The sequence below is a fragment of the Prionailurus bengalensis genome, chromosome A2 (assembly GCF_016509475.1).
Source record: "Prionailurus bengalensis isolate Pbe53 chromosome A2, Fcat_Pben_1.1_paternal_pri, whole genome shotgun sequence".
Lineage (NCBI taxonomy): Eukaryota > Metazoa > Chordata > Mammalia > Carnivora > Felidae > Prionailurus > Prionailurus bengalensis.
In genome coordinates, this window is record NC_057348.1 from 120,851,001 (window position 1) to 120,877,968 (window position 26,968).

Sequence of the window (26,968 nt, forward strand, 5' to 3'; positions counted from 1 at the left end):
CTCAAAAGTACGGAAATAAACATTAAAAATAATATATGTTTGCGCCCAAGAATGTTAGCATTCAGGGCCTAGTTTCATCAAGTCCTATTGCAATCACACTGCTGCTGGGATCAGAGGGCATGAGATCAATGAGTCCAAGGAATGAATGGCTGAGCTTTTATTTCAATGTTTCGTGAAAGCACGCATTTTGAGGAGATGGGTTTTTTAAGCTGTATCTTGAAGAGAAACTGAGCTTCTGAAATGCAGGTCTAGATCAAAAAGTTTTAAGTTCTATTTAAAAGCAATATATGACTGCTTTTTCAGCATGGACCACTAGCCCTCCTGCCGGAAACACTGGAGAGTAAGGCTTCAGCTTAGAACTTTTTTGATAAAAAAGTTTAAAGTTCTTGCACTGCAGCAGGCTCAGTGATCCAGCAGCCACACCGGCTGTCTCAGTCCTGTAAGTGCCATAGGGATGGGGCACAGGCACCAGGAGGTATATGCTGGGCACAGGGGGGTGAAGAAACTCTCTGAGACTGTTGCAAGGGTGCCACCAGCCCATTCGGTGCCCTTGTGAGAATGCGAAGAAGCCACCCTCCTCCAGGCAAGCGCCGTAAGCCAGCCACATAGAGCATCCAACACACCCCTCGTCCACAGAAACCCTCATCACTGCACTGACTCAGGCCACAGAAGACCTTGACTCTCAACTATCGCAGTAGATCTGCTGCTTCTAACTCAGGTCAGCTTTGGTTCCAATCACCCCTTAGGTAGGTCTGGAAAACAGGTTTCATCCCTATCATCAATTCTGAGGAACTGGAAGAGACTTCCTGACAAATTCAGTTGAGAAACTGAAGCCCAAGTTTAGGTTCAACCCGAGAAGAGGGTGGCGAGCCACTAGCCGCGTGTGCCGTGGGCACAGGAGGGGAGAAATGGCGGCACACCGTCTAGGTACTTGTCATCCAGTCCTGAGGAGCGTCAGGGGGGCTTCACTGGCCGATTCTCTCCTAGAATTCCTTCATCCTCTCGGAAACCCTTTAACCCATGCTGGGACCTCATCCTGTCTCCAATATGAGGCTGCTAAGTGGTAAGACAGGACAACCACAACCCCCTCTAACATCTCCTTCCTCGGAACTGTCTCAGAACAAAGTGCTGCAGGGAGCACAGAGCCACAACTGCGTGGGCACAAGATCCTTCCGAATGGATCCCCTAGGCCTCTGCTCTTCTAGAAACACTGTCTCACAGAGAAATGAGCTTGTCCCAGAGGCAGTCCACGGTCCTCACACAGATCCAAACGCCTCTTTTCGAGGAACATTCCAAGTGTGAGGAGCCACAGGGCTACGGGTGATGAGGGGCAGCTCCCTGTTGTAGGGGTTCACTCACTGAATGGAATGGGATAATCACCATTCCTTTGGCCAAGTCACAGAGTAACCATTTGGGTCACGAAACGGCCGGTAGCCACAGCCGGGTCCTGCCCAGAAAGCAAGCGGAAAATAAGAAATGTCACGAGCGTGTCTCCCAAGTGTTGACACCTCTGCAGCCCAGGTTCTTTCTAGAAGCAGAGCCCAGAAGTGAAGATACGGCACAGAGGGGGTCTGCCGCACCAGAGTGACTCCTACGAGTCCAGGCAGCATCCGCCTGAGCCTCTCTTGCCCTCGAAGCCCACCCCCCCCACCGCCCGTCCACACCGCTCACCTGTGATCTGCTCAGCAGCCCAGTACTTCCCCACGGTCTCCAGCACCCAGGCTTCCTCGCGATCCACAATCAGATACGCGCTTTGGAAGCTGTGGCAGGCGTGTGCATCTTCGTAATAATTGCCACCCTGTCCGTGTTCCTCCAACAAGGCGACGATGACATCCAAGGCTTCTTTGGCTGTTGTCCCTCTTTCCAAACCAAGCCTGAAGTAAGAAGACCGGAAGTCTCCCTCAGTCCTTTCGTACGCTGTGGTTCTCACCACAGTAACCAAAGCCTGGGGTGCAGCTGAGTTATGAAGCACGCCGTCACGTGTAAATGTATGAAATATGCAGGCCGATCCGCAGATTCACGGCACTTGAGCTCAGAATGCGTCTCTCACGCATTCGGTTCCAAATCGTGGGGGTGTTTTCTGTCTTTGGGCACCCCCCCATCCCCCCCCCCCCACACACACAAACAGAAGACTCAGGAACCCAGTGGCTTCTCTCTCGTGAAAGGCAGCTCAGCCAACGCTCTGTTTCTTTTCTGACTCTGACTCCCATGATGCCGGCCAGCTCAGCTCTAGCCGTGTCAAGACCCCCTTTCTGTGGCTTATTCTCCTTCCTGCCTCCGGGCAAAAGGACACCTGTGCGCAGGGCAGCCTTGATCTCTGTTACTCTACACCAGGCATTTTGGTTGGTAACAAAGGGTTCCATTGCCAGCCCTTGTCCTCGGTACATAGGTTTTACTCCGTCATCTCACAGGGAATGGGTGCCTGGTAGGACGTGATCTATCCTTTTCTGCGTATCTCTCCTCCTACCTATCAGCCTGCCTCTCCTGGTGTGGCTTAGAGCGTCACTTATCAAAAAGTACCTATTTCTTCTGAAATGAAACAGCAGTCTGCTCCCAGCCCTTCCAAATAATCGGCTCCCTACAGAGGGCACAGATACGGCCCTCTGCGTGACCTCGGGCAAGTCCCATAATATGTCTGAACTCCGCGTTATGTCACCTATAAAACAGGTACCTAATCCCTGGGCTCTATGAAGACAGGTGTACGACATACTGACTGTGAAAATACAAACACAACTGTCCAGGACCAAGGGGGTCAGTAGGTCTGAGAGGCAGCACGCTGTGGCCGCAAAACAATGGCTCAGAGATACGGGGACCTGGCTCCCAATTCTATGTGTGCCACCCACTGGCAGTGTGACCTTAAGTAACATAAGCTTTCGGGAACGTGATTTTCTCATTTGTAATGTCAAAACGGGACTACGCCCCTCTCGGGCTGATGTGAAAGAGGATGGCACTTGAAATGTACTCAGTAAATGTCCACTGACTCATCTCTTGTTTCCAATCATAATTCTGGCGGCAGGAACACAAGCGCCTTAGAACAGAGATGACGGTGCCCGCTAAGATGGCAGCATAAGCCAGCTCTGTGGGAATTTTCATCATGCGAGCAATCGTCTCTAAAACTCACCCAGCCTGATTCTTGCTGAAGGAACCTCCACTGTCCTGCCAGGGAGAGGAAAAGATAATGCTACAGACTTATTTCTCTCTCTTTTTTTTTTTTTTTTAAGTTTATGTATTTATTTTGGGAGAGGCAGGGAGAATGCAAACAGGGGAGTGGCAGAGGGTGAGGGAGAATCCAGGCCGTCAGCGCAGAGCCCGACGTGGGGCTTAAACTCGCGAAACCCTGACATCCTGACCTGAGCCAAAATCAAGAGTCGGTCGCTTCACTGACTGAGCCACCCAGGCGCCCCGACAGACTTGCTCTCGCGACAGGCTTATCTTCGTAGTCAGATAATTATATATCCATTTATTGGGCATTTCTCAATTTTAGCTTATTTAGGAAGACTTGGTGAAAAGGCACTGATTTGCAAAGCTGAACCCTAAGACCTTAGCAGAGTGATACAAAATAAACTTAGGAGACAGTTGGCTTAAGTAGACTTTTCTGTTGGTGGGTGTCATCTTCTCCAAAGAGGACCAACAAAGCAAGCACTCATCTGCTCTTGAGGATCCAGAGGAAACAAGCATGCTATATGAGCACCTCTCTGATCTGCCCGAGCTGTGCCCCGAGGAGGGCCCCCTTCTTCCTTTCACAGATGCCTAGCAGCCTCTGGTCACATTGCCTCATGCATGCATTCCAGGCAGAAGCCTTGTCCCGGGGCCTTCACAGGGCTCCAATCTGCCCAGGCAAACAGTTGCTAGGAGCGTGGGAATACCTAGCCAGGGGCACACCACCTTTGGAAGCCGTGACTTCTCTTTTGCAGCTTCTAGCTCATTCTCCTGCCGTTCTGCCCGCTGCATTCCACACTGAGGCGCCCGTACGCGCACTTGCCCTCCCACAAGCCAAGAACCTTGGCTCCGGGAGGTTCCTTAGTGCCCTCTGCGTATGGCGGCGGCAGCGGGACCTCAGCACTCATCCACAGACACCACTCTGATCAGACCCTCCTACCCTCTGTGCCAGGACCAAGGAAAACGATACACCTGGCCACTCCCACTTAGCCTCTGTGCCATGGGCCAAGGACAGGACAGCCTGCTCCACTGTATCGGGATGCAAACAGCAGGAAGACTGAGGGGACAGGTGCACCCGGGCCACAGTAGTCTAGGGCCACAAGTTACCCGATATCAAGAGACCCGTTCCAAAGCCTTTCACAGTGCTCTGGCCCCATAGATGGGGCAAATTCACACGACTCCAAATGAGAACAGCCCCTTTGGCTGCGTCACCTCACTATGGGCATGACCGGGGCAGGAAAAGGGATGGAATTAGCTGGGCCAAGGTTAGAGTCTCACTCTGACATCTACCTTCAGTGCCGTTCAGATCCTTTGAACATATGAGCTCGGTCCACGTTTTTCTGGATCTTGGAGTCAGATGCACCCAAGTTCAAATTCTTGTTTTATGAAAACTACTTGTAAGGATCCCTACTTGCAGCCCATGACTCTCATGCAGGTATGTCAGGCCCAGTGTGCCCATTCCTGGAAGGTCAATAGACCTATCCATCGGTTGGCGGAAGCTACGGACCACAGAGGTCTCTGTGTAAATGCACACTTTCTCCCTGCAAGTCCTACAAAGCGTCAAAACCGCGATTGCTTGGTGTAAGATGTTGGTTCTGGGAGGTTCTTTAGAGGTCATCCGATCTAAGGCCTTCCCTCGAATAAATGCGGAGACTGTGGCCCCGAGGGGTGCTGTAACTTGGGTGTACTCACACGGAAAACCAAGGCCCCTGGCTCCCAGCCCAATATTCTTTCAACGAGGCCATGAGTCTGTTGCATTTCACGGTCTCCGAAAAAAAGAAAGCCAGTTCGGAGTGTCGTTTCGGTCCCACCCACCCTCGCCTTTGGTGGTTCACTCCAAACTCGGTCATTGATCAGCCACCGCAGGCCAGGCACACAAGTCCCAGTGCTCACGGCACGGTGGTGACCAAGGAGAGGCCCCCATCCCACTGAGCCCACGACGCGCCTGCTGCCTCCTGTTATGTAGTGGCCGGTAGAGAAGGAAAAGGGAAGAGGACAAGTGAGATGAAGAAGGACAGGAGGGGCATATATCTCTTCTTTCTTCCTTGATATGTTATGTATTTTATATGCAGCCTTCCCTCTTTCGTGTATTTTAGCTACATTTCAAACCATGAACCACCCGCTTAAAATACACCGTTCAGTGATTTTTAGTACATTCACACATCTACCACCACAACCTAATTGGGACATTTTCAACACCCCCAAAAGAAGCCCCATATCCATAAGGAATCACTCCCCATTTTCCCACCCCCGCCACAGGCAATCACTAATCTATTTTCTGCTACTATGGATTTGCCCGTTCTGGACATTTCATGTAAATGCAATCATACAACATGCGACCTCCGGTGTCTGGCTTTGTTACTTAGCACGACGTTTTCTTTCTTTCTTTCTTTTTTTTAATATTTATTTATTTCTGAGACAGAGAGAGACAGAGCATGAGTGGGGGAGGGGCAGAGAGAGGGAGACACAGAATCGGAAACAGGCTCCAGGCTCTGAGCTGTCAGCACAGAGCCCGACGCGGGGCTCGAACTCACAAACCGTGAGATCATGACCTGAGCCGAAGTCGGTCGCTCCACCGACTGAGCCACCCAGGCGCCCCTAGCACGATGTTTTCAAAACCCACCATGTTGAAGCATGTGTAAGCACTTGGTTATTTTTCATTGCTCAATAATATTCCACTGTAATCTACCTTTTTTTTTTTTTCTATCACCTCAAACTTATCAAAAAACACAGGTCTCCTTTGGGAGGACCGTGTTATAAAAATATGAGGTTCGGAGGGAAACAAATCCCGTTCCCATTCCCCCACCTGTTCTGAGTGGTTGTTTCAAAGAATGACTGTGTGGTACCTGACCAGATCCATCCCCAATAAGGCTTCGGTCTCAGCTGCTGGTTCTCTGGCATTGATGGCTTCATTGGCTATGCACACTCCATGCTCATTGGCTCCCATTTCTGCCCCCCAAAGCCAGGCAGGTCTGCTTAGCACAATAGCATGGGTCCTGGGAACTTGGTCGATTGAAATGTACGTGCACTAGAAAACAAAGACAGGAAAGAAAGGACCATCACCTGTCAGGAACCACTCAGTTTCCATCTTGGTACTTAAGCAGAACCACTACATCAGTTGCAAACAGAGCCAGAAAATGAAAGGCCTTGGGAACACAAGACTTAAAAGATACCCCAGGTCTCAACGCAAGCTCAGAGGTCTCTAGAGTGAGGTGCAGTTGTGCCAATCAGGTTTCAGTCTCCGGTTCAAGCCCAGTTTATCCACAGTGCTCTCGCATTTATAGCAATCAGCTTCTTTTTTTTTTTTTCTTTTTAACGTTTATTTATTTTTGAGACAGAGAGAGACAGAGCATGAACAGGGGAGGAGCAGAGAGAGAGGGAGACACAGAATCTGAAACAGGCTCCAGGCTCTGAGCTGTCAGCACAGAGCCCGACGCGGGGCTCAAACTCACAAACCGTGAGATCATGACCTGAGCTGAAGTCGGACGCTTAACTGACCGAGCCACCCAGGCGCCCCAGCAATCAGCTTCTTGAACCAGGTATGCAGCCCATCTGTGCCCTGAATACGCTGTCTGGTCATTTCAGCAGGCACAGGTGCTTCAGGGCACAAGCATTTCACACAAACATAACCATTTATTCTCATCTGCAAAATTCCTTCCAGATCAGTGGCTTTCAAACTGCTTTAAAGTTACTGAACCTTACTATAGAAGAAACTTTACTCGGAGGCCTAACATAGAAAGCAGATTAAAGGAAAATGTGTTGCCTGACGAAGATGGGGGCTGGGACGAGGGGGGGTGGTCCCTATGCTCCTGGCAATGATCCCTAGGGCTCCCTGGAACCTAGTTTCATAACCTTCACGTTTGCTCTCATGGTAGAAAAGGGAACGTGATGATAAAACTTTACATTTAACTAATGCAGTAAATGCTCTCTTATACACTGTGCCTCCCTGTCTGTCCCATCTGATTCTCACACTAAGCCTATGCAGCGGACACAGGGGAAGAGAGTCCCAGAAGGGCATGTTTCTAACTATGATCAGGACAGCAAGACCCACACTACGTGGTGTTATATGTCTTACCTTCTCCAGGCTGCTGTGTCTTTACCTGGAAAATGAGTGAGCTAATCGAGAACAAGCGATTTTGGTTTTCGAAATATTTTTAGCCTTAGAACCCTGCCTTCGCACGAACTCTTACGTAGAAGCATGAAGACAGTAAAAGCGGTCACAGTGCGTTGAGGCAAATGGAAGTTGGGTGGTGGGACCAGCTAACTCAAAGCCCGGCCTGCTCGTTCTACCCTTTCCCTCCCCACGATGGGCCCACGGCACAGACAGCTCCCTTGGAGAAATGAGAAAAACGTTAACCTGGGTGGCCCATAAGGGGCCTGCTGACTCTGGCACGGAATCCAGGGCTCTAAGCTGCACAGCGCTACTTGGCTCTCAAGGGAGAAATTCGTCACCTGCAGCAACCATTTACATTTTAAATTGGGCACTGAAAGCATCGGCTCAACTGTGGCCTCAGATCTTTTTCTGACTCGCGACCCAGTTGTATCGACTGAACACAGCCCGGGACGTTATTCTGCATTGATTTTCCATAACGTCTAAGCCTCGGGTAAGAGCTAAAACGCGGGCAGCATGCACACTCATTGGTCAGGCGACACATGTATCTTCATAATCCATGGAAGGTGCTGCTCTGCACTGGGATGATGTTATTTCACTGGATAAATCCTGGTAAGACTGAAAGCTAATTAAATCCAGAGGCTGTCAAGAGGCTCTTGAGTTTTTTCACGGCAAATTGATGATGAAATGCACTCTTGAAATGTTTCCCCTAGTTCCTGAACATTGTTTACTTTGAAAAACGCTTCTTTTACAGCAAAAACCTAGCCAGAGCCATGAACAAACTACGGTCCTCTGTGCTCTTCCAAATGTGATAGCAGTTTATATCTTAAAATTGTATTCTTCATGTAAAAAGCAGTTCAGGCATCGACCAACGTTTTCCAAACCCCTCTGTGTACACTGAGTCAGTTCCAGTGATAAATTCTGTCTTGAAAAGAATGAGTAAATATGGAAGGAATTTAAGATTCTTTAAAAAAAAAAAATTTTTTTTTAACGTTTATTTTTGAGAGACAGAGAACGAGCAGGGGAGGAGCAGAGAGAGGAAGATGCAGAATCCGAAGCAGGCTCCAGGCTCCGTGCTGTCAGCACAGAACCCGACGCAGGGCTCGAACCCATGGACCGCGAGATCATGACCTGAGCCGAAGTCAGTTGCTTAACCGACTGAGCCACCCAGGCGCCCCAGGAATTTAAGATTCTTACGCGCAGATGTATCATAAAGTTATTTTTACGGGCAGGGAGGAAGCAAAAAGAAGAATGGGTTCATTTACCTGTTCTCAAATTCGTTTTTACACATTCGTTTCCATTTCGCCAATTATTTACAGAGCACCAACTACACAGAAGGCATTTTGTGCTAAGCACTGTTTGCAGATAAATCAGGAAGGATGCCTGGGGCGCCTGGGTGGCGCAGTCGGTTAAGCGTCCGACTTCAGCCAGGTCACGATCTCGCGGTCCGTGAGTTCGAGCCCTGTGTCGGGCTCTGGGCTGATGGCTCAGAGCCTGGAGCCTGTTTCCGATTCTGTGTCTCCCTCTCTCTCTGCCCCTTGCCCGTTCATGCTCTGTCTCTCTCTGTCCCCAAAATAAATAAACGTTGAAAAAAAAAATAAATCAGGAAGGATGCCTAATCCCTGTTCTTTCAGTTGGGAAACAAGGAGAAAGCACACATGCAAATTACCATGACCACCAGGCCAACCTCAGCAGGTATCACCGAGGCCTGTCAAGTTAATGTGTAATCCATCTTTCCCCCTCCTCAACCTTGTACATCTGAGCAATCCATTCCTGCTTTTTTCTTCCACATTCCATTCCATTTATCCCCTTCCAAATACCGAATAATTGGCTTATGTACTGCATATACTCTTTATGTATGTTATCTCCCCCAGCCACAAGGTAAGCTCCATACGGGCAAGGAGATATATTTGTGGTTTAGTTCAGTGATATATCCCAAATCTGGTACACACTAGGCATCAACAGATCTTTTTTCAAGGGAGGGAAGGAAGGAAGGAAGGAAGGAAGGAAGGAAGGAAGGAAGGAAGAAGTGAATAACAAAGAACAGAGGGACATAATACAGGTTCAAGAGGGAAATTATCTAAGTGGCCAGAGGATTTATCAAATGAGTGACATCTGAGTTGATCTTGAAAAAACGGGCCAGACATCGAGGTGCTCCTGACAGAGAGGTAAGAGCCAGGGAAGAGAGAGACAGAGACGGGGCCAGGAACATTCCCCGCTCTGTGCCACTCACAGAAGCTATTGCGAAGGCATTGAGTAACAGCACTGCAAAAGCTCAGTAAGTATTGACTGATAAAAATGTTGAGAACTGAATCCAAAAGACCATATGGTCTTCGTGGGAGTTCAAAATATTTGCAGCCAACTTGACACTTTTTAGCCAAACTCGGAAGGAGGAGGAAGAAAAGAGAGGCCCAAGTAGCCAGATGGGCCAAATCAGCCCCTCCTAAACACCAGGCGGAAAGCCAATGCACCAGACAGATCCCCCTCATATGCTACAGAGCAAAGGGGTTGTGGAGATGGGGGGGGGGGGGCGCGGTGCACCAAGCCCTTCGGAGCCTGTAACACACACACTCTTAGGGCATCTCTGTCACGGACTGCAGCAGCCTGGGCCTAACAAGGACCCTTCTGTGGCTACAATTCACACACACTCCATTGTGTTTGAAATCTGACGAATCACACCCAGATCAAAGAGGATGGTCACCATTGCTTATCTAAAATCCTTGTCTGGGAGCAAACCTCGTAAATAGGGAACGTTAACACAAGATGTAATTAGCTAAACTGTGTAAAGTCAGCCATCTAGAACATGAACTCTGCAGGCAGTCATTTCTTTTTTATTTTTAAGTTTATTTATTTTGAGAGAGAGAGAGAGAGAGAGAGAGCGAGCAGGGAGGGGTAGAAAGAGAGGGAGAGAGAGAATTTCAAGCAGGCTCTGCACTGTCAGCACAGAGCCTGACGCAGGGCTTGAACTCACAAACCGCAAGTTCATGGCCTGAGCCAAAACCAAGACTCAGACGCTTAACCGACTGAGCCACCCAGGTGCCCCCGTCACCGTTTTTCTTTTTTTTTTTTTTTAATAAAATTCACTCATCTTCACAACGGCCACATCACTATTGAGGAGGCAGACGGTAAGTGGGAGTGGGGTCTCAGGAAGCAGGGAAGGTCTCACCAAAAAAAAAAAAAAAAAAAAAAATCCTAAATGCTCTTTCAGCGTGACAAAAGACATGTTCTTTCAGCGTGACAAAAGCAGTTTCGCTCCTCAAGTCAAAATTCCTAGCCAGAATTCCTACCCAACACAAAAAGGGGAAAGAACACGTTCACCACGCAAAAGCTCAATCTTTACAGGGATGGTTCTGGCCTCAGCTTCGGTGATTAAGCCGCTTAAGAGGTTTGCAGAGAGAGAGACAGAGATGAGCAAATTGTCTTGCTGCCCACGGCCACTCCCAACCAGCCTCGCATAAAACAAATCTGTCAGCTGTGTGACTTCTGGGTGCCAAGGCCACATAACAGTATAAGGCTGCCTGGAGCGGGGAGCACGGTGAGGCAGGCTTGTAAACGTCGGCACTGTCTGCTGCTGATCACTGAGGTTTTAAAGGTACTGCCTGCACTGAGCCTGTCTCCCTTTCAGGTGGCTCCAGGGGACACGTGCCAGGTTGGAGGATAGAAAAGATGAGCCTTGCCTGACAAAGCCCTGGGGACGGCGACAAAAGACAATTCCCCTGCAGGGCAAGCCCTTTATTATTTTCTGTGATTGGGTCAAAAACGAAAAAGCAAAATCAGCTTCACGCTGGTGCCTACCCCTTGCACGTTCCGGTGCACACCCTTCCTGGATATCACCCAGTGAAAGGGGAACAGAGACACTCACACAATAGACGTTTCAATTAATGAAATGCAACCATTGTGCTTTCCTACTGTACTCAGATGGTGAACACAGCCCTGGCACCACCAGTGAAAAAGCACTCTGAAATGAGCTGATGACTCAGCCAGACTTCCCAGGGTGGAGGGGGGGGGGGGGGAAAGCAGGGAAAATGGGACGCTTTGGAGGAATATTTTTAGGTTTAGACAATTTGCAACTCTAAAGCAGCACTGCTCATGATCACTGAGGTTCTTGGGGTTTGTTTTTATCTTCTTTAGCCCAGTGTCTTGCCGGCGACTTGGCCGGTTTTTGAAAATGTGCCCTTAAGGTTCATATGACTCTAAATAATGACCAAACAAAGAGTGTCAGCCACATTTTAGAAGCAGGGCCTTATACTCCCTTGAGGACGTAAGATCTTTGAGAATGGGCAAATGCAAAGGCCTGGGGTCGGAAACAGGCTTGGGACAGGGGACTGGTGAAGGAAGTTCCCTGCTAAGCCACGCTCCCCTGAGGTGAGGGGGGACGCGCGCCTGCTCTACACAAGGCTGGAGGTTCCTGCTCTGGGGACAAAGAGCGGATAGGAAGACCGGCACCCAGTCCCCCCCGGTGGCCACATGGAGCTTTGTTCAGCTCTCTTTGATTCCAGAATAACTCGTGCTTTCCCACCGTAAGAGGGAATCTTCGGAAATGAAATTCAGACACTCTCCCCCGCAAAACACACACACATCCCACGAACCACAAATATAGCTGCCATCTGGACAATGTTACTAACAATGTTACCAGCTATCATTAATGGGTAATTTTCTATTCTTCTTGAAAGTATTTTCATTGGGCAAGGAAAAAAGGAAGTGATCTACCAAAAGCCTGCCCCAAACTGTGGAAGTTGTATAATCTCACTGGGGGTCCTGAACCCAAACAGAACTTTATATAGAGGAAAATATAAATAAATTAAACCTAACTTAAAAAAAAGAGAGAAAGAAACAATGAAGACTTTAAACTTTAAAGGAAGGGGGAAAATGGAGAAGAGGGTTACTATAATAATAATAAGAGACTCTTTTAAAAAGCATGATGTGTCAAATCTGACTTGGCTATCAAGAATTCTGTCTCCACAAATGGTGACAGAATTATACTCTGGGCACCAAATATAAATCAGGTCAACTTCAATTGAAATTCACTGGCTTTTGTATGGGGCACCTAGGTGGCTCAGTCACTTAAGCGTCCAACTTAGGCTCAGGTCGTGATCCTGCGGTTCGTGAACTAGAGCCCTGCATCAGGCTCTCTGCTGTCAGCACAGAGACTGCTTCAGAGCCTCTGTCCACATCTCGCTCTGCCCCTCCCCCACTTACGCTGGCGCTCTCTCTCTCTCTCTCTCTCTGAAAAATAAAATAAACATTTTTTAAACAAAGAAATGCATTGGTTTTTGGAGCAGTATTCTAATGTTGGATCCATTTTTTCCTAAATAGAAAATCCAACCATATGAAAATAGGCATACATACCCACCTACAGGCACGCGCGCGCACACACACACACACACACACACACACACATCCCATACACACAGAGAACATCATGATCCAGGAAATTACTCATCTGCTTCCTCAACACTCCTATCTACGGAAAGGAGCAGGGCTTGAGGAAAAGTCGAGATGTGCTCTGTGATGCGTAGTGGTATAGCATCCTCAGAGAGCACAAATGGATATACACGGATCCATGCTACTCTGCAAACAAACGGACATTGTTAAAACAAAAAAGAGAGAGAGAGAAAGAGAGAAACTAAAGAACATTTTAAAAATGCTCCAATCTTTCAACTGTGGAGCTAAACAAAAACATGCAGTGTAATTTTAGAAATGGAGGAACTCTGTTAAAGGATCCTATTCTTTATTCATTTATCCTTTGTCTCAAGCAAAGAGAATGTGACGGAGAGTAGATGGTGGCTGAGTAGACTGATGGACAGACAGAAGGAAGGAGGACGGGTGCGTGAGTGGACAACTTGGACGGGAGGACCGCCTGGAAGGACGGGCCAGCTGGAAGGGTAGGCGGGTCAGTGGATGAGTAATCAGGATGACTTTTAGTGCACAGTTATTCTCAGAAAATGAATTCCTGGAACCTCAAAACTCAAGTATGAGGTTTCTAGGGAAGAAATGAAATGGCTAAGAAATAGATGGGAGTTTACAGGAAGTTCTCACTCTTCACAGTTTAGAAAAATAATTTCTGTATGCCAATGAGAGCTTTTATGAAAGTTACATGATAGTTGTTGGACTCATAACCCCACCTATGGAAAAGAGCCCGCCATTCTGTACTTGGGAAAGTAACAGAAGGAATTAAAGGGGTAAGAGTAGAGGCACCTCGGTGGCTCAGTTGGTTAGGCGATTGACTCTTGATCTCAGCTTAGGTCTCGATCTCAGGGTCTTCATTCCAAGCCCCATGTTGGGCTCCATGTTGGGCGTAGAGCTTACTTTAAAAAGGGGGCGGAGGGGCGCCTGGGTGGCGCAGTCGGTTAAGCGTCCGACTTCAGCCAGGTCACGATCTCGCGGTCCGTGAGTTTGAGCCCCGCGTCGGGCTCTGGGCTGACGGCTCAGAGCCTGGAGCCTGTTTCCGATTCTGTGTCTCCCTCTCTCTCTGCCCCTCCCCCGCTCATGCTCTGTCTCTCTCTGTCCCCAAAATAAATAAACGTTGAAAAAAAAAAAGGGGGGGGCGGAGAGAAGGCAAGAGTAAAATTGAAAAGCAGATTCAGAACCAAATGCTAAAGATAGTCTGGGAACTGAGACCTGGAGTCACAGAAGCTCTCAGCACTAGTCAATTCTTTAAAAAAAAAAAAAAAAAAATCTCTTTTTACAATGTTCTCCTTAGAGTTTATAAAGTACTTTCAAATATCAACTCCCATGTGTTTCACCAAAAAGTCTGTAAGGCAGACACAGTGGGTGTTATGATCTCCATCTGGCAAATGAGTAAACTGAGTCTCAAAGAGACTCAAAGACCCAAGATGCAGGAAATGGGGAAGACAAGACTGGAAGCCAAGACCCTTGTATCTGAGGCCAGACTCATCCCACCGGTTTCAGGCAATTGTAAATTTCCATTGATTTATAATGGCAGAACAGGCACAAAGTACATGTTCACAGAAGGAGGGCGGGCCAGAGGGAGGTGAGGATATTGGTATGTGGGCCCTGAAGGATGCATCTACCAAGGAGAGGAGAGGACAGGAAGGGCATTCTTAACAAAAGCACAAAGAAATGCAAATGTGTTACTTGTTCCAGAAATGACGAGCAGCTCAATGTAGCTGGAGCCTATGGTGCAAGCTGGGAGAGGAAGACTAAGAAGGAGGGCAGAAAAGCAAGCAGGAAATTGTACAACCCTTCTGGAGGGCAATTAGTACAAAAACTTTACCCCACGACCCAGCGATCCTACATCTGCCAGGTGTATCTAGAGACTATACCCGCACATGTACAGGATGACTTACATACAAGGTTCTTCATGACTGACTTCTGGACTAGAAAACAGGCCCAGTGTCCACCAATAGAGGACTGATTGAAAAATTACGGAATATCTCCACAATGGACACTATGCATCCTTAACAAATAATAATAAGATGATCTCTGTGTACAAATGTAGAAGAATCTTTAGAAAAGATTTACTAAATTTAAAAAATGTAGACCTTTTTTGGGCATTTGAAATTTTATATTTAAAAATCAAGTTTCAGGGGCGCCTGGGTGGCTCAGTCGGTTAAGCATCCGACCTCGGCTCAGGCCATGATCTCACAGTTTGTGAGTTCAAGCTCCGAGTCAGGCTCTGTGCCGACAGCTCGGAGCCCGGAGCCTGCTTCGGATTCTGTGTCTGCCTCTCTCTCTGCTCTGCCCCCACTCACACTCTCTCTCTCTCAAAAATGAATAAACATTAAAAAAAATTGTTTTAAATCAAGTTTCAGAATAGTATATATAATGTGCTACTTTTGTGGCAAAAAGTAAGAAAATAAGGCTAAGTATTCACACTTGTTTGCATTTGCATGAAACAGTGGAAGGATGTGCAAGTAATTACTAAAAAGGGTGATGCAGGATGGGAATCAGACTGAGTAGCAATACGGGAGAGTAAACCTTTTTTTTTAATTTTTTTTATTTTTTTTAATCTTTTTTTTATTATTTATTTTTGAGAGAGAGAGAGAGAGAGGGAATGAGCAGGGGAGGGGTCAGACAGAGAAGGAGACATAGAATCCGAAGCAGGCTCCAGGCTCTGAGCTGGTAGCACAGAGCCCCATGCGGGGCTCGAACCCACAAACTATGAGATCGTGACCTGAGCCGAAGTCGGACACTTAACCGACTGAGCCACCCAGGCGCCCGAGAGTAAACCTTTTTTTTTTTTAATTTTTTTTTCAATATTTATTTATTTTTGGGACAGAGAGAGACAGAGCATGAACGGGGGAGGGGCAGAGAGAGAGGGAGACACAGAATCGGAAACAGGCTCCAGGCTCTGAGCCATCAGCCCAGAGCCCGACGCGGGGCTCGAACTCATGGACCACGAGATCATGACCTGGCTGAAGTCGGACGCTTAACCGACTGCGCCACCCAGGCGCCCCGAGAGTAAACCTTTTTAATACCACACGGATACATTACCTATTCAAAATGTAAAATTACATTAAAAAAGCATCTTTACTTGTTAAAAGTATCCCAAAGGAGTTAAAAGCCTTATGTCCGTATAAAAACCCGCACATAGGAGGGGAGCAGGGCTAAAAGGCAAAACAAAGCACAACGTGCACATAAATGTTTATAGCACCTTTGTTCATACTTGCCCAGTCTTGGAAGCAGCCAAAATGTCCTTCACCAGATGAGCGGAAGGCTAAGCTGTTGTGCATCCAGACAGGGGGATACTTTTCAGAACTAAACTTGCACTATCAAGCCTGGAAACGGTATGGATGAACCTTCAATGCGTACGACTAAGCGAAAGAATCTGCAAGGCTACAGACTGTAGGATTCCAAATATATGACATTCCAGGAAGGGCAAAGACTGTGGAGACAGTGAATACATCAGTGGTTGCCAGGGGTCAGGAAGAGAGGAATGAATCGGGGGAGCACAGAGGATGTTTGGGGCTGAGAAAGTATTCTGTAGACAATATTTTCTATACCTTATGCCGGCTATAATGGTGGATACACGTCATTGTCTACATCTGTCGAAACCCATGGAAATACACAACACGAAAAGCCAACCCTGAGGCAAATGATAGACGTTGGTTAGTAATAATGTATCAGTCTTGGCTCATGGATTATAACACTGGACCACACGGATGCAACATGTTAATAATAAGGAAAACTGGGAGGTGAAAGGGTGAAGGGCTATATGGGAACTCTCTGTCCTTTCTGTTCATTTTTCTGCAACTGCAGTAAAAAAAAAAAAAAAAAAATTAAGTCTACCAATTTAAAAGAAAAGAACACAAAGGGAAAGTGAGCCGGGTGCCAGTCAGGGAGAGCTCTGAAATGCATACAAATCAGCCTGGACTCTCATCCTGTAAACACAACCGTTTTTGAAACAAGGCAGGGACAGGGTTTTGCTCTGAAAAGAAAATTCTGGTGACCCTGCAGGCTGAAGAATCTAGGAAAAAGAGAGCCAGGGATGAAGAAGCAGATTACGGCAGCAGGGAGGTGGCGGTGGGTCCGAATGAGCTAGGGGCCGTGGGGGGGGGGGGGGGGGGGATGGGGACACAGCAGAGGAAGCCACAGGACTTGGCGACAGCCGTCCCCATGCATCCAGAGGCGTGTGGGAAAATGAGGGTCAACGTTTCCCTGGTTTCTACATTAAACTACGGGGCAGACAATGGTGGTGCTGACAGAGGAAGAAGAACAGAGCAGATGGGGAAGATGAGCTTGGTTTTTGACCGTGACGTTATTTTATTACTCACAGGATACGGATGTGGAAACGCACAGAGGCAGCTCCAGACACAGGTGGGCAGCACAGAAAAGAGGTCAGGCTGCCTTCGAAACTGATTCTGATGTGTGTCGAACCACATCACGTAACCTCCAGCACATGCGAGTGGCAATATACTCTGAGTCAACAAGGGAAAGAAATCTAGCCTATTTTCTAAACTTGAAGGTGCCCGTGAAAGGAAAATATTGCGTTATTTAGCCTATCCCTCCCAAAAGAAAACAAATTTTTCTAAAACCTCTATTTCAGACATATTTATAAGTGGCTTTTGTGGGATGCTGTGGTTACTATGGCTACTGACAAGTGATCCCCAAATGCAGTGGTGTAAAACAAGCATTTATTATGCTCATGAACTCGATGGGTCAGGAGATCGCACAGGGCACGACAGAGACGACACTCTCCACTCCACACTGTCTGAGGCTGGACCCGTCTGAAGGGCCATTCACTCGCACATCTGGCAGCTGACGCTGGTCGCTGGCTGAAGGACTCCGGTTCCTCTCCATGTGGGCCCCTCCCTGCGCTCTCTGTATGTGGGCTGGTTTTGGGTTCCTTCCAGTCTGGTGCCTGGATTCTCAGGGCCAGATCCCAAGAGACAGAGACACGTGTAGGCGCCAAATCCTTTCGTGACCCAGCCCTGGAGGTCACAAAGACTCTCTTCCAGCATGCCACGCAGGTCAGAGCAAACACAAGCCCTCACCCAGACTCAGGGCAGGGGAGTGGGGCATCAGCCTCACCTCTCCACGGAGGAGTGTTCATGACACCGTAAGAAGTGCACGTAGGATGGGATTTGGTGCAGCTATCTCTGGGAAATTAAATCTGCCCACGTGAAAAATCCAAGCATTGTTTCAGTCTGTATGACTCTTCGGAAAAAAAGAAACATTTAGGGAAGACAGGCAGGGAAGGTCACTAATAAGTCAAACCTGTCACAACTCAAACCTGCAAACTTCATCCACGCAGAGTCCACTCTGTTCCGGGAAGAGAGAAACATTCAAATCCAAACGACACGGACAGTCAAACATTCAGGAATCGAAAAACCTAGCACGGTCGCCAGAGAACCCAGTGTTTTTCTCCGCCTATATAAAAGAAACGTCCTACTGAAGCTTAGATGCTTGGACCCAGTTAGTGGCGCGAGAGGAGAGGCGAGTGGTTCTGGTGAATGTCCTGGGGACACGGTCTGCACCTCCCCCACGGCACACAACCCATGCCAAGTCATGCCCCATGCTGCCTGGCCGCTTCCTCGCCCCTCTTCCATTCACCCAACATAAGCAGCTCCTTGTAAAGTTCTGTTGCTCTCCGGTGCTGCTTAGCTGTTTTTAAAGGACTGAAACAGACAAAGATTCGGGTAAGAAAATAAAATACGCCTTGACGGATGCCCATTTAAAACCCAGCACAGTTAGCAGAAAAATCAGTTTATTTTCCAAGACCCAGAACACCAAAGAGCAGAAGTTGTGTCAGTGGAAACAGCTTGTTAATTTACTCGCCCAGAGTTTTTTCTCTAAATTCTTCACCCTTGGGGGACCTGGGTGGCTCAGTCGGTTAAGCCTCTGACTCGTGATTTCGGCTCAAGTCATGATCTCTCGAGTTGTGAGATACAGACCTGCATTGGGCTCCATGCTCAGCATGGAGCCTGTTTAAGATTCTCTCTCTCTCTCTCTCTCAAAAAAAAAAAAAAATTAAAAAAAACCCCTACCATTAAAACACACACACACACGCAAATAAACATACCATAACCAAGAAGTTTATTCCGTGAACACAAGATGGTTCCATTTGTCATATAAGTTGAAAGAAAAAAATCCATGTTACTGGAAAAAAACAAAAAACCTTTAACAAAGTTCAACACCTGCTCCTGGGGGGTTCTTCTTAACCACTAAAAACAGAAACTGATGTATACTTTCTAAAATACTTAAAATAAAACTGTATAAATCTCTGTCCTAAAGCCAGCCCCTTAGTGACTGGAGAGACGCTGAAGGCTGCCTCACTCAGGTCACAAACAAAGACAAAGATACCCACTATCTCCACTAAATATTAACGTCGGATCCAAGCTCAGCCAATCCATCAGACAAGAAAGCAGAGATGTAAGAACACTCAGACTCTATTCGCAGGTGCTGATAACAATCAACCTGGAACACCCAAGAGAATGCACGATAAAAGCTGAGACAACCAGTGAAAGAATGTAGTGAAACAGCAGGACTAAAATAGCCGTCACGAAAGCTTGACGATGCACTCTGAGCATATGGAGAAGTGCACTGTCACCCTCCTAGTAGGAATGCAAGTACTCCACCTAGGGAAGGCAATGTGATAATAACCAAGCAATTACAGACTTATCTACTATGTGATCCAACAGTCCCATTTCTAGGCACATATCCCAAAGAAGGACTGACAAAAACTGATTTTTCAGCACTCAAGGCAGGAATGGATAGATCATTTTTTAACAACGATACACATACACAAACCAAGACCAGATACTGTGACAGATACACCGGGCTATTATTCACTTCAAAAAACAAGAAAATATTTGCAATAACAAAAGGCTGGAAAGCAACCCAAGTGTCCAGCAACATGGGACTGATTAAACTAGGATACATCCATAGACTCCAACGCTCCACAGCTCTAAGTGAGTAATGAATACTACCCCTAGTTACCGTATGGAGTGATCTCCAAGATATGATTTAAGTTAAAAAAAAAGCAAAGTGGGGAAAAGTGTACAGGGCATGCTACCCATTCAAGAAAGGAGAGGAACTGGGATAATTGTGTGTCTGTGTGTGTGTGTGTGTGTGTGCGTGCGCGCACGCACATGCAAGCACGTGTGCACAACTGTGTACACAGATAATTTCTTTTAAATTTTTAAAAATTTATTGACTTATTTCAAGAGAGAGAGCATGCACAAGTGAGGGAGGGGGAGAGAGGAAGGAGAAGGAGAGAATCCCAAGCAGGCTCCGTGCAGTCAACGCAAAGCCCGACATGGGGCTCCACCCCACAAACCACGAGATCATGACCTGAGCAGAAATCAAAGAGTGGGACTTGACTGAGCCACCAAGGTGCCCCCATATGTAGTGTTTTAGATGCGCAAACGAAAATATTTTTCAAAACGTGGAACATCTATAGGAGAAAAAGGGAGTAGAGTAAATGAGACAAAGATAGATACTAGACTTCTACGAATATACCTTATTTTGTACATTCGACTTGGGAGCCATGTAAATATTTTACTTAACAAGGGTCACAGCAATGAACGTGGTATTCTCCACGCGATCCGGTTTCTAAGGCTATGAACAAAGCCACGTGGGAACAGGAATCAACAGAACTAACAGGACAGTCCTGACCGGTGAGCAGGCTTAAGGAAAGTGTGCTGGGCAAAGCCAGAGGCAAGAGTGAGTGGTAACGAGAGACTGTAGCACAGGACTTACCTCAACCTTGCTGTCGGGTTCATGATCAGCAGCCGAGAAATACACAACCTCCTGTACTTCATCCCTGGGCCGAGCTGAGTTTTTCCCAAATACCACCAGACCGTCCTTAGCACGTGGTGGGAAGGCCACAAAACAGTAACTTGGAGGAGCGACAGCCATCCTGCAAAGGGAGAGAATGGAAACAGCCCTAAGGTGGAACATTCGACAGTTTCACCAGTGAAAGCAGTTTTAGTGTCGAACTGTGTGCGGCTAGTTCATTAAGAGATCCCAGCTGGCACAGGAAGGTAGGGCGCCTGGAGCAGAACTGCGGAGACCAGATAGCGGTTAGTGCTCCGTGGGATTAAACTAGCTCGGTTTTGCTACAATCTGCAGTGGCAGCCGAAGGGCAATGATGTAAGAGAACGGAAAGGAGCCTATTGTTCCCGGCAGAAAACACACATGGCAATCTGTCCCAGTAATAGAAAAATCATTAAATGTACTCGTAACAGTGTCCTCCCCAACTGTCTTGGAGCTCGAGATGTGTGGCTTCTCGGGATGTAACGGATTTGGGGGTGGTGATGGGGAAATGGGTCTAGAGACAAAGTGAAAGATACTCCCCCTATTTTGTATATTTTTACTCTACCTCCATGACATAACACTCCAGGATCTCTTGGTTTTCCTCCAACCTCTCCAGTGTTTCTGGGCTGGCTTGTGCGCTTCTACCTGGCCACTGAGCGTCCTCACTGCTTGATTCTTCCTTCCTCATTTAATGCTCTTTTCTTCCTGGAAAAACTCATCCATGACCATTGGTCACTTAGGTGCCCATGACCTGCACATCTGACTCCAGCCAAGTTCTCTCCTTGAGCTCCCGACCCATAGGCCCAATGCCTCCCTGATACCCAAAGCTGGCTTCATCCTCTTCTTCCCTAAACTGGGTCCCTTCCCACAGATCTCTATCTCATTGGCCATCCAATGAACTATCCATGTCACTGGAACATCTGGAGCTCAAGAACTATCCTTATCATCTGCTTCTCTGTTATCTAACATACCACTAAATTCCACCGGTAGATTCGATCTTGTAAATCTCTTTGGAAAGTATCCACTTCTCCCCATCTCCACTACCACCACTCTGCACCAAGCCTCCAATACTAGCCTGGATCCCCACCAGTAGTAAGAAGTTACTGCATAGCCACCATTATTCCCCCTCCAAAACACTGGCACGTGCCAGCCAAAGTGATCTTTTTATTATTTTTTTAATGTTTATTTTTGAGAGAGAGAGAGAGAGACAGAGTGGGAGTGGGGGAGGGTCAGAGAGAGAGGGAGACACAGAATCTGAAAAGGCTCCAGGCTCCGAGCTGTCAGCACAGAGCCCGACGCGGGGCTTGAACTCACAGACCGCGAGATCATGACCTGAGCCGAAGTCGGCCGCTCAACCGACTGAGCCACCCGGGCGCTCCCAAAGTGGTTTTTTAAAAGGAAGATTTGATCATGTCCGTTGTGTCACCCTGCTTAAAATCCTTCAGTGATTTCCCATGGTTCTTAGAATAAAGCACCAAAATCCGATCAAGCTCATGCCTCCTCCCCAGCCCCATCTCATGCCACTCGCCACTCTGTTCTCTCAACTCCAGCACACAGACCCTTTTCCAGCCCCTCCGATCCTCCCACGGCCTTTGCACATGCTTCACCCCTGTTCCTGAGCACTCCTCTCTCTGTTCCTTATACCAAAACCATTTGCCTAGTGAACTGACTCCTTCGCGCGCCAAACATCAGTCGAATTTACATCGCTGTATTGTATGCTCTCGCAGAATCCCCTCGTCTTCCTTTATAGCAAATCTCCACCTGAAATCTTTATGTAATGGTTTTACTACCAACAATCAACACTCGGTCTTTCCACCCAAAGGCTAAGCAATACGAAGGCAGGGGAACCACGTCTCTCTTGCAGCGCCGTAAACCCAGCTGTGCGCAATGTCTTCTGCAGGGTAGATTTTCAGAAAATGAGAAACAAGTGCTCTTTTCGTCTTTCTTAAAATCGAAGCCATGGGGGCGCCTGGGTGGCGCAGTCGGTTAAGCGTCCGACTTCAGCCAGGTCACGATCTCGCGGTCCGTGAGTTCGAGCCCCGCGTCGGGCTCTGGGCTGATGGCTCGGAGCCTGGAGCCTGTTTCCAATTCTGTGTCTCCCTCTCTCTCTGCCCCTCCCCCGTTCATGCTCTGTCTCTCTCTGTCCCAAAAATAAATAAAAAACGTTGGGAAAAAAAATTAAAAAAAAAAAAAAAAACCGAAGCCAACTCTCTACGGCTCTTTCTCACCACCATGCCTCTGCACCTGGCTGGGACTCCCTGCCCGGGTCTGTGCCTTTCCTTCAGGATCGGATTCAAAATCCCTTCCTTTCAGGATGCCTTCTACAAAGGGCTCTCATTTCCTCAGCATCCATAAGGCCTCCAGTCTGTTCTAAGATGATGTGCATTTGTCTGTAAATGTACTGCTTCAAATGTTTCAAATAAAGATGCCTGAGGGCAGGACGCAGGCCACCCGACCACAGCAGCCCCTTTCCCAAACCCTTACTATAGGCCCTCGACAAACATTATCTATTAAGCCAACCGTCATATGTGTGTCGTCAATGTGTTTCATTTAATGATTCCAAATGCAAGTGAGAAGTAAAGCAATGATCCCAGCAAAGCCACTGGGATTCAAAGCTCAGCCGCACCACCTACTACTGTGTGAGCTTGAGCAAGTCACTTTCCCTCTCTGGGCCTAGGTTTTCCCTTCTGCAACTGTTTTGCCCCAGGCCATAAGGTTATTGTATCAAATGACATGATGCTTGAGAACATACTTCACAAGCTGTGAAAGCTACGTGAGCATAAGCTATTTTCTTTGGGTTTTGACTGTTCAAACAGAGCGGCATCTCAAAATTTCTACCAGTCAAGCCAGTCAAATCCACCTCACTCATAACTGGGGCAGTTACCCAGTCGCAGAGTCGGCAACATCTCTGTGAGGGACCATATTGCTATGTCTGCATCCAGGCTGCTTCAGATTCGTCTGTACGTGCACACCCTGGGCTATCCAAAGTCCTTCCCTGCACTGGGCACCCGAGGGCACCGACAAGTGGAGGAGCCCAGAGCTCTAAAATAATCCCCTCGGAGCTCAGAACACTACCCCGTTCACGCTGTGAGAAAGAACCGGCGGGGAGATTAAAAAAAAAAAAAAATTCCAGTTCCTTCTCCAATTATCCTTTTCTATTTTCACAAGAACTGCATTATCTTCAGACTTGAGAAGCAGGGAGAAGTTAACCAAAACTCCGTATGTGTACGAAAGACCTAGAATAATTAGAAGACAAAATGCTTTAATAGCGAGTTGCTAGAATTTGAGGGTGGGAAGAATTGCTGGCTGAGCCAGATAAAGTGAAACAAATCCGGAAGATAAGATGGGAAGGGATGCATTTACCTGCGTTTGTCATGCCTCTCCTATGTGACACGACTCCCCTTCCTCCCCTATCATTGGGTCATTTCAAAAGTGCTGGTGTCTCCCCTATGAGCAGGGGTCCTTAAAAATGGTAGCAATGCACTGGTCTTGCATTTATGAGCTGTATCTGTAGAAAATAAATAAAACAGGGCTTTGACAAGCACCTATTCTATTCTTCTGTCAGGACATCTGCTTGGTCAGCGAGATGTATGGGTCACGTGACCATGACCGGGATGTAGGCAACACAAGCCCAGGGGTATGTGGGCCCAGAGAGGCTGGCTTTTCCACTGAATCTTGTGAAAGACTGGGAATGCCAGAAGGGCGCAGAATTGTAATGCCTATTTTTTTTTTTTAATGCTAAATGAACCAGCAAAGTGTGTAACACACCCAGTAGCAAACCAGCCAAGGGTAATTGTCCATTTATTTTTCCTGGATCACCATTCTAGACACTTACTAGCCCCAGAGATGACTCTGCTGGATCCTTTTCCACTCTCTAGATCAATGCTGTCCGGAAGAACGTTCTACATTGGTGGAAATGTCCTACCTCCAGCGTCCAATATGGTGGCCATTAGCCTCACCGTTAGTGTGATTAAGGAAATGAATTTTTATTAACAACCTTAATTAGCTTAAATGTAATTAGCCACACAGCTCATTACCAAGTAATAGGAATGCTATTGGACAGAGCGTCACCATAACCTCGCAATAAACCCAGAAATGAAGATTTTCACATTAAGCCTTCCAATAATCCCTTAAGTGCTTCCTTGGGCAGCGCTCCACATATTCTAATGACAAAATATGCTCTCATCCATGTAAACGGAATTACCAAAGAGGAGATAGCACGTTTCGAGAAGACCCCAGAAAACAAACATTAGGAAGTAGCTACCGAACTCACCTGGTGGACTGAGTTTAAGCAAACTTGCTCTCAAGAAGCTGAAGGTGATCAAAGCCCTGGGTACCAATTCATTTCCCTTGATGTGAGTCTCATATTCCTAACCCTGAAAACACCATGTGTGTGTTCCCATTACTGCCTAGAAATCTTTTGGATACTTCTCTGGTCAATTCCACTTTTTATCCGCCAAATGAACTAAATGAACAATTCCACTTTTTATCTCCTAAATGAACTTTTGAGACTTTCACTTCTTTTCAAACCTCCAACCACCTCCTCTGAGCAGACATCTCACCTCCTCCTCCACAAAGAAGAGATGGCTGGGGGAGGAAGACGGTGTCAGACATATGATAAGCAGCTTTTAAGGTCCTGCGGCTGGAGAAAGGGCAAGGAGCTAATAAATCAAAAAGCCAGAGCTGAGGCCAGAGAGAATGGGGAAGAGGCTGGAGAAGCAGGGAGACAGGCCAGTCCATGTTAAGCCTTGAAGACCACGGCAAGGATTTCAGTGTCTATCCCATGATAGACACGGATGTCTAACCCACTGGAGGCTTTTAAGCCGAGTTTTAGGTAGAAGGTGGAGCCAGGGCACACTGGCAATTTTTCAAAGAAGTTGGCTGTGACAGAAAGAGCTCCTTAGATGTAAATGAAGGGGTTGACAAGTAATTCTATTTCCATATATTCACCCTAAGGAAAGATCAGGAACACGGACAAGGTTTATGCACAAAAATGTTCAACACAGCAGTATTTATACGGGTGTGAAACTGAAACTTAAGTGTCCAGCATCACAGTAGCTGAAAACTCATGCTACATCAATGCCATTACAAATGTTTGTGAAGTTTTTCAATGTTCATTGATTTTTAAGAGAGAGAGAGAGAGAGAGACAGAGAGACAGAGCACAAGCAGGGCAGAGAGCAAGGGAGACACAGGATCCAAAGCAGGCCCCAGGCTTCGAGCTGTCAGCACAGAGCTTGACATGGGGCTTAAACTCACAGACGGCGGGATCATGACCTGAGCCAAAGTAGGACACTTAACCGACTGAGCCACCCAGGCGCCCCGAAGAATTTTTAACTGCATGGAGAAACGGCTGGGGAGGGAGATCCAAAATAAATTATTTTAATTATGTAAAACTATGCCTAGAAAAGACTAAAAGGAAATGTGCCCAAAATATTAATAGTAGGAGCCTGACCACTGAATTCTTTCTAATTTTTTCATATTTTCCCTTAATTTCTGATTTTCCTACAAGTATTTACACTTTATATACGCACACAAAAATGAGTTTTTAAAAAATAAATCCAAGGGACAGTACCGATTTTAGAATTTTATTTTATTTTTAAAATTTTTTTTTAACGTTTTATTTTATTTTTGAGACAGAGAGAGGCAGAGCATGAATGGGGGAGGGTCAGAGAGAGGGAGACACAGAATCTGAAACAGGCTCCAGGCTCTGAGCTGTCAGCACAGAGCCCGACGCGGGGCTCGAACTCACGGACCGCGAGGTCATGACCTGAGCCGAAGTCGGTCGCTTAACCGACTAAGCCACCCAGGCGCCCCTAGAATTTTATTTTAAAGAAAACACTTTGTCTCTACTTCTGTGTCCTGACACATCTAAAATTTCAAAACTGGCAAATTCTTATCAGTTATGACATTCTTATCAGGATGACATTTTTAAGAAATGTTTATTATTTATTGTTGAAAGACAGCACAAGCAGGGGAGGGGAAGTGAGAGAGGGGGACAGAGGATCTGAAGCAGGCTCTGGGCTGACAGCAGTCAGTCAGTCCAGTGTGGGGCTCGAACTCACAAACCATGAGATCATGACCTGAGCCAAAGTCGAATGGTCAACCTACTAAGCCACCCAAGCACCCAGGACGACATTTTTTTATTGAGGTGCAATTGACATTCATTATATTAACTTCAGGTATACGACATAATGATTCAGTATGTGGACACATTATAAAATGATCACCACAATAAATCTCAGTGACATCTGTCACCATACATAGAATCTTTTTTGCTTGTGATGAGGACTTTTAAGATCTACTCTCTTAGCAAGTTTCAAATATGCAATACTGTATAATATATATTGTTAACTATAGTTGCTATGACGTATCTTACATTCCCAGGAGTTATCTATTTTATAACTGGAAGTTCATGCCTTTGACCCCCTTCACCCATTTTGCCCATCCCTCATTCCCTAAGGATGGTATGTTTTATT

General features: G+C 47.0%; 1 protein-coding gene across 2 annotated transcripts in view; it reads right to left on the bottom strand.

Moving 5' to 3' along the window:
• SCRN1 (secernin 1) overlaps positions 1-26,968 on the bottom strand; it is a 65,391-nt gene that overhangs the window by 20,328 nt on the left and 18,095 nt on the right. Inside the window, exons 2-5 of one of the 2 annotated variants that reach the window (XM_043589176.1) lie at positions 21,057-21,196; positions 20,435-20,594; positions 6,006-6,187; positions 1,672-1,874 (exon numbers count right to left, since the gene is read on the bottom strand). In XM_043589176.1, coding sequence (XP_043445111.1) covers positions 1,672-1,874; positions 6,006-6,187; positions 20,435-20,594; positions 21,057-21,067 — 556 coding nt within the window. In that variant the 5' untranslated portion in view covers positions 21,068-21,196. The remainder of the gene's footprint in view (positions 1-1,671; positions 1,875-6,005; positions 6,188-20,434; positions 20,595-21,056; positions 21,197-26,968) is intronic. The other variant, XM_043589178.1, reaches the window with a different exon arrangement.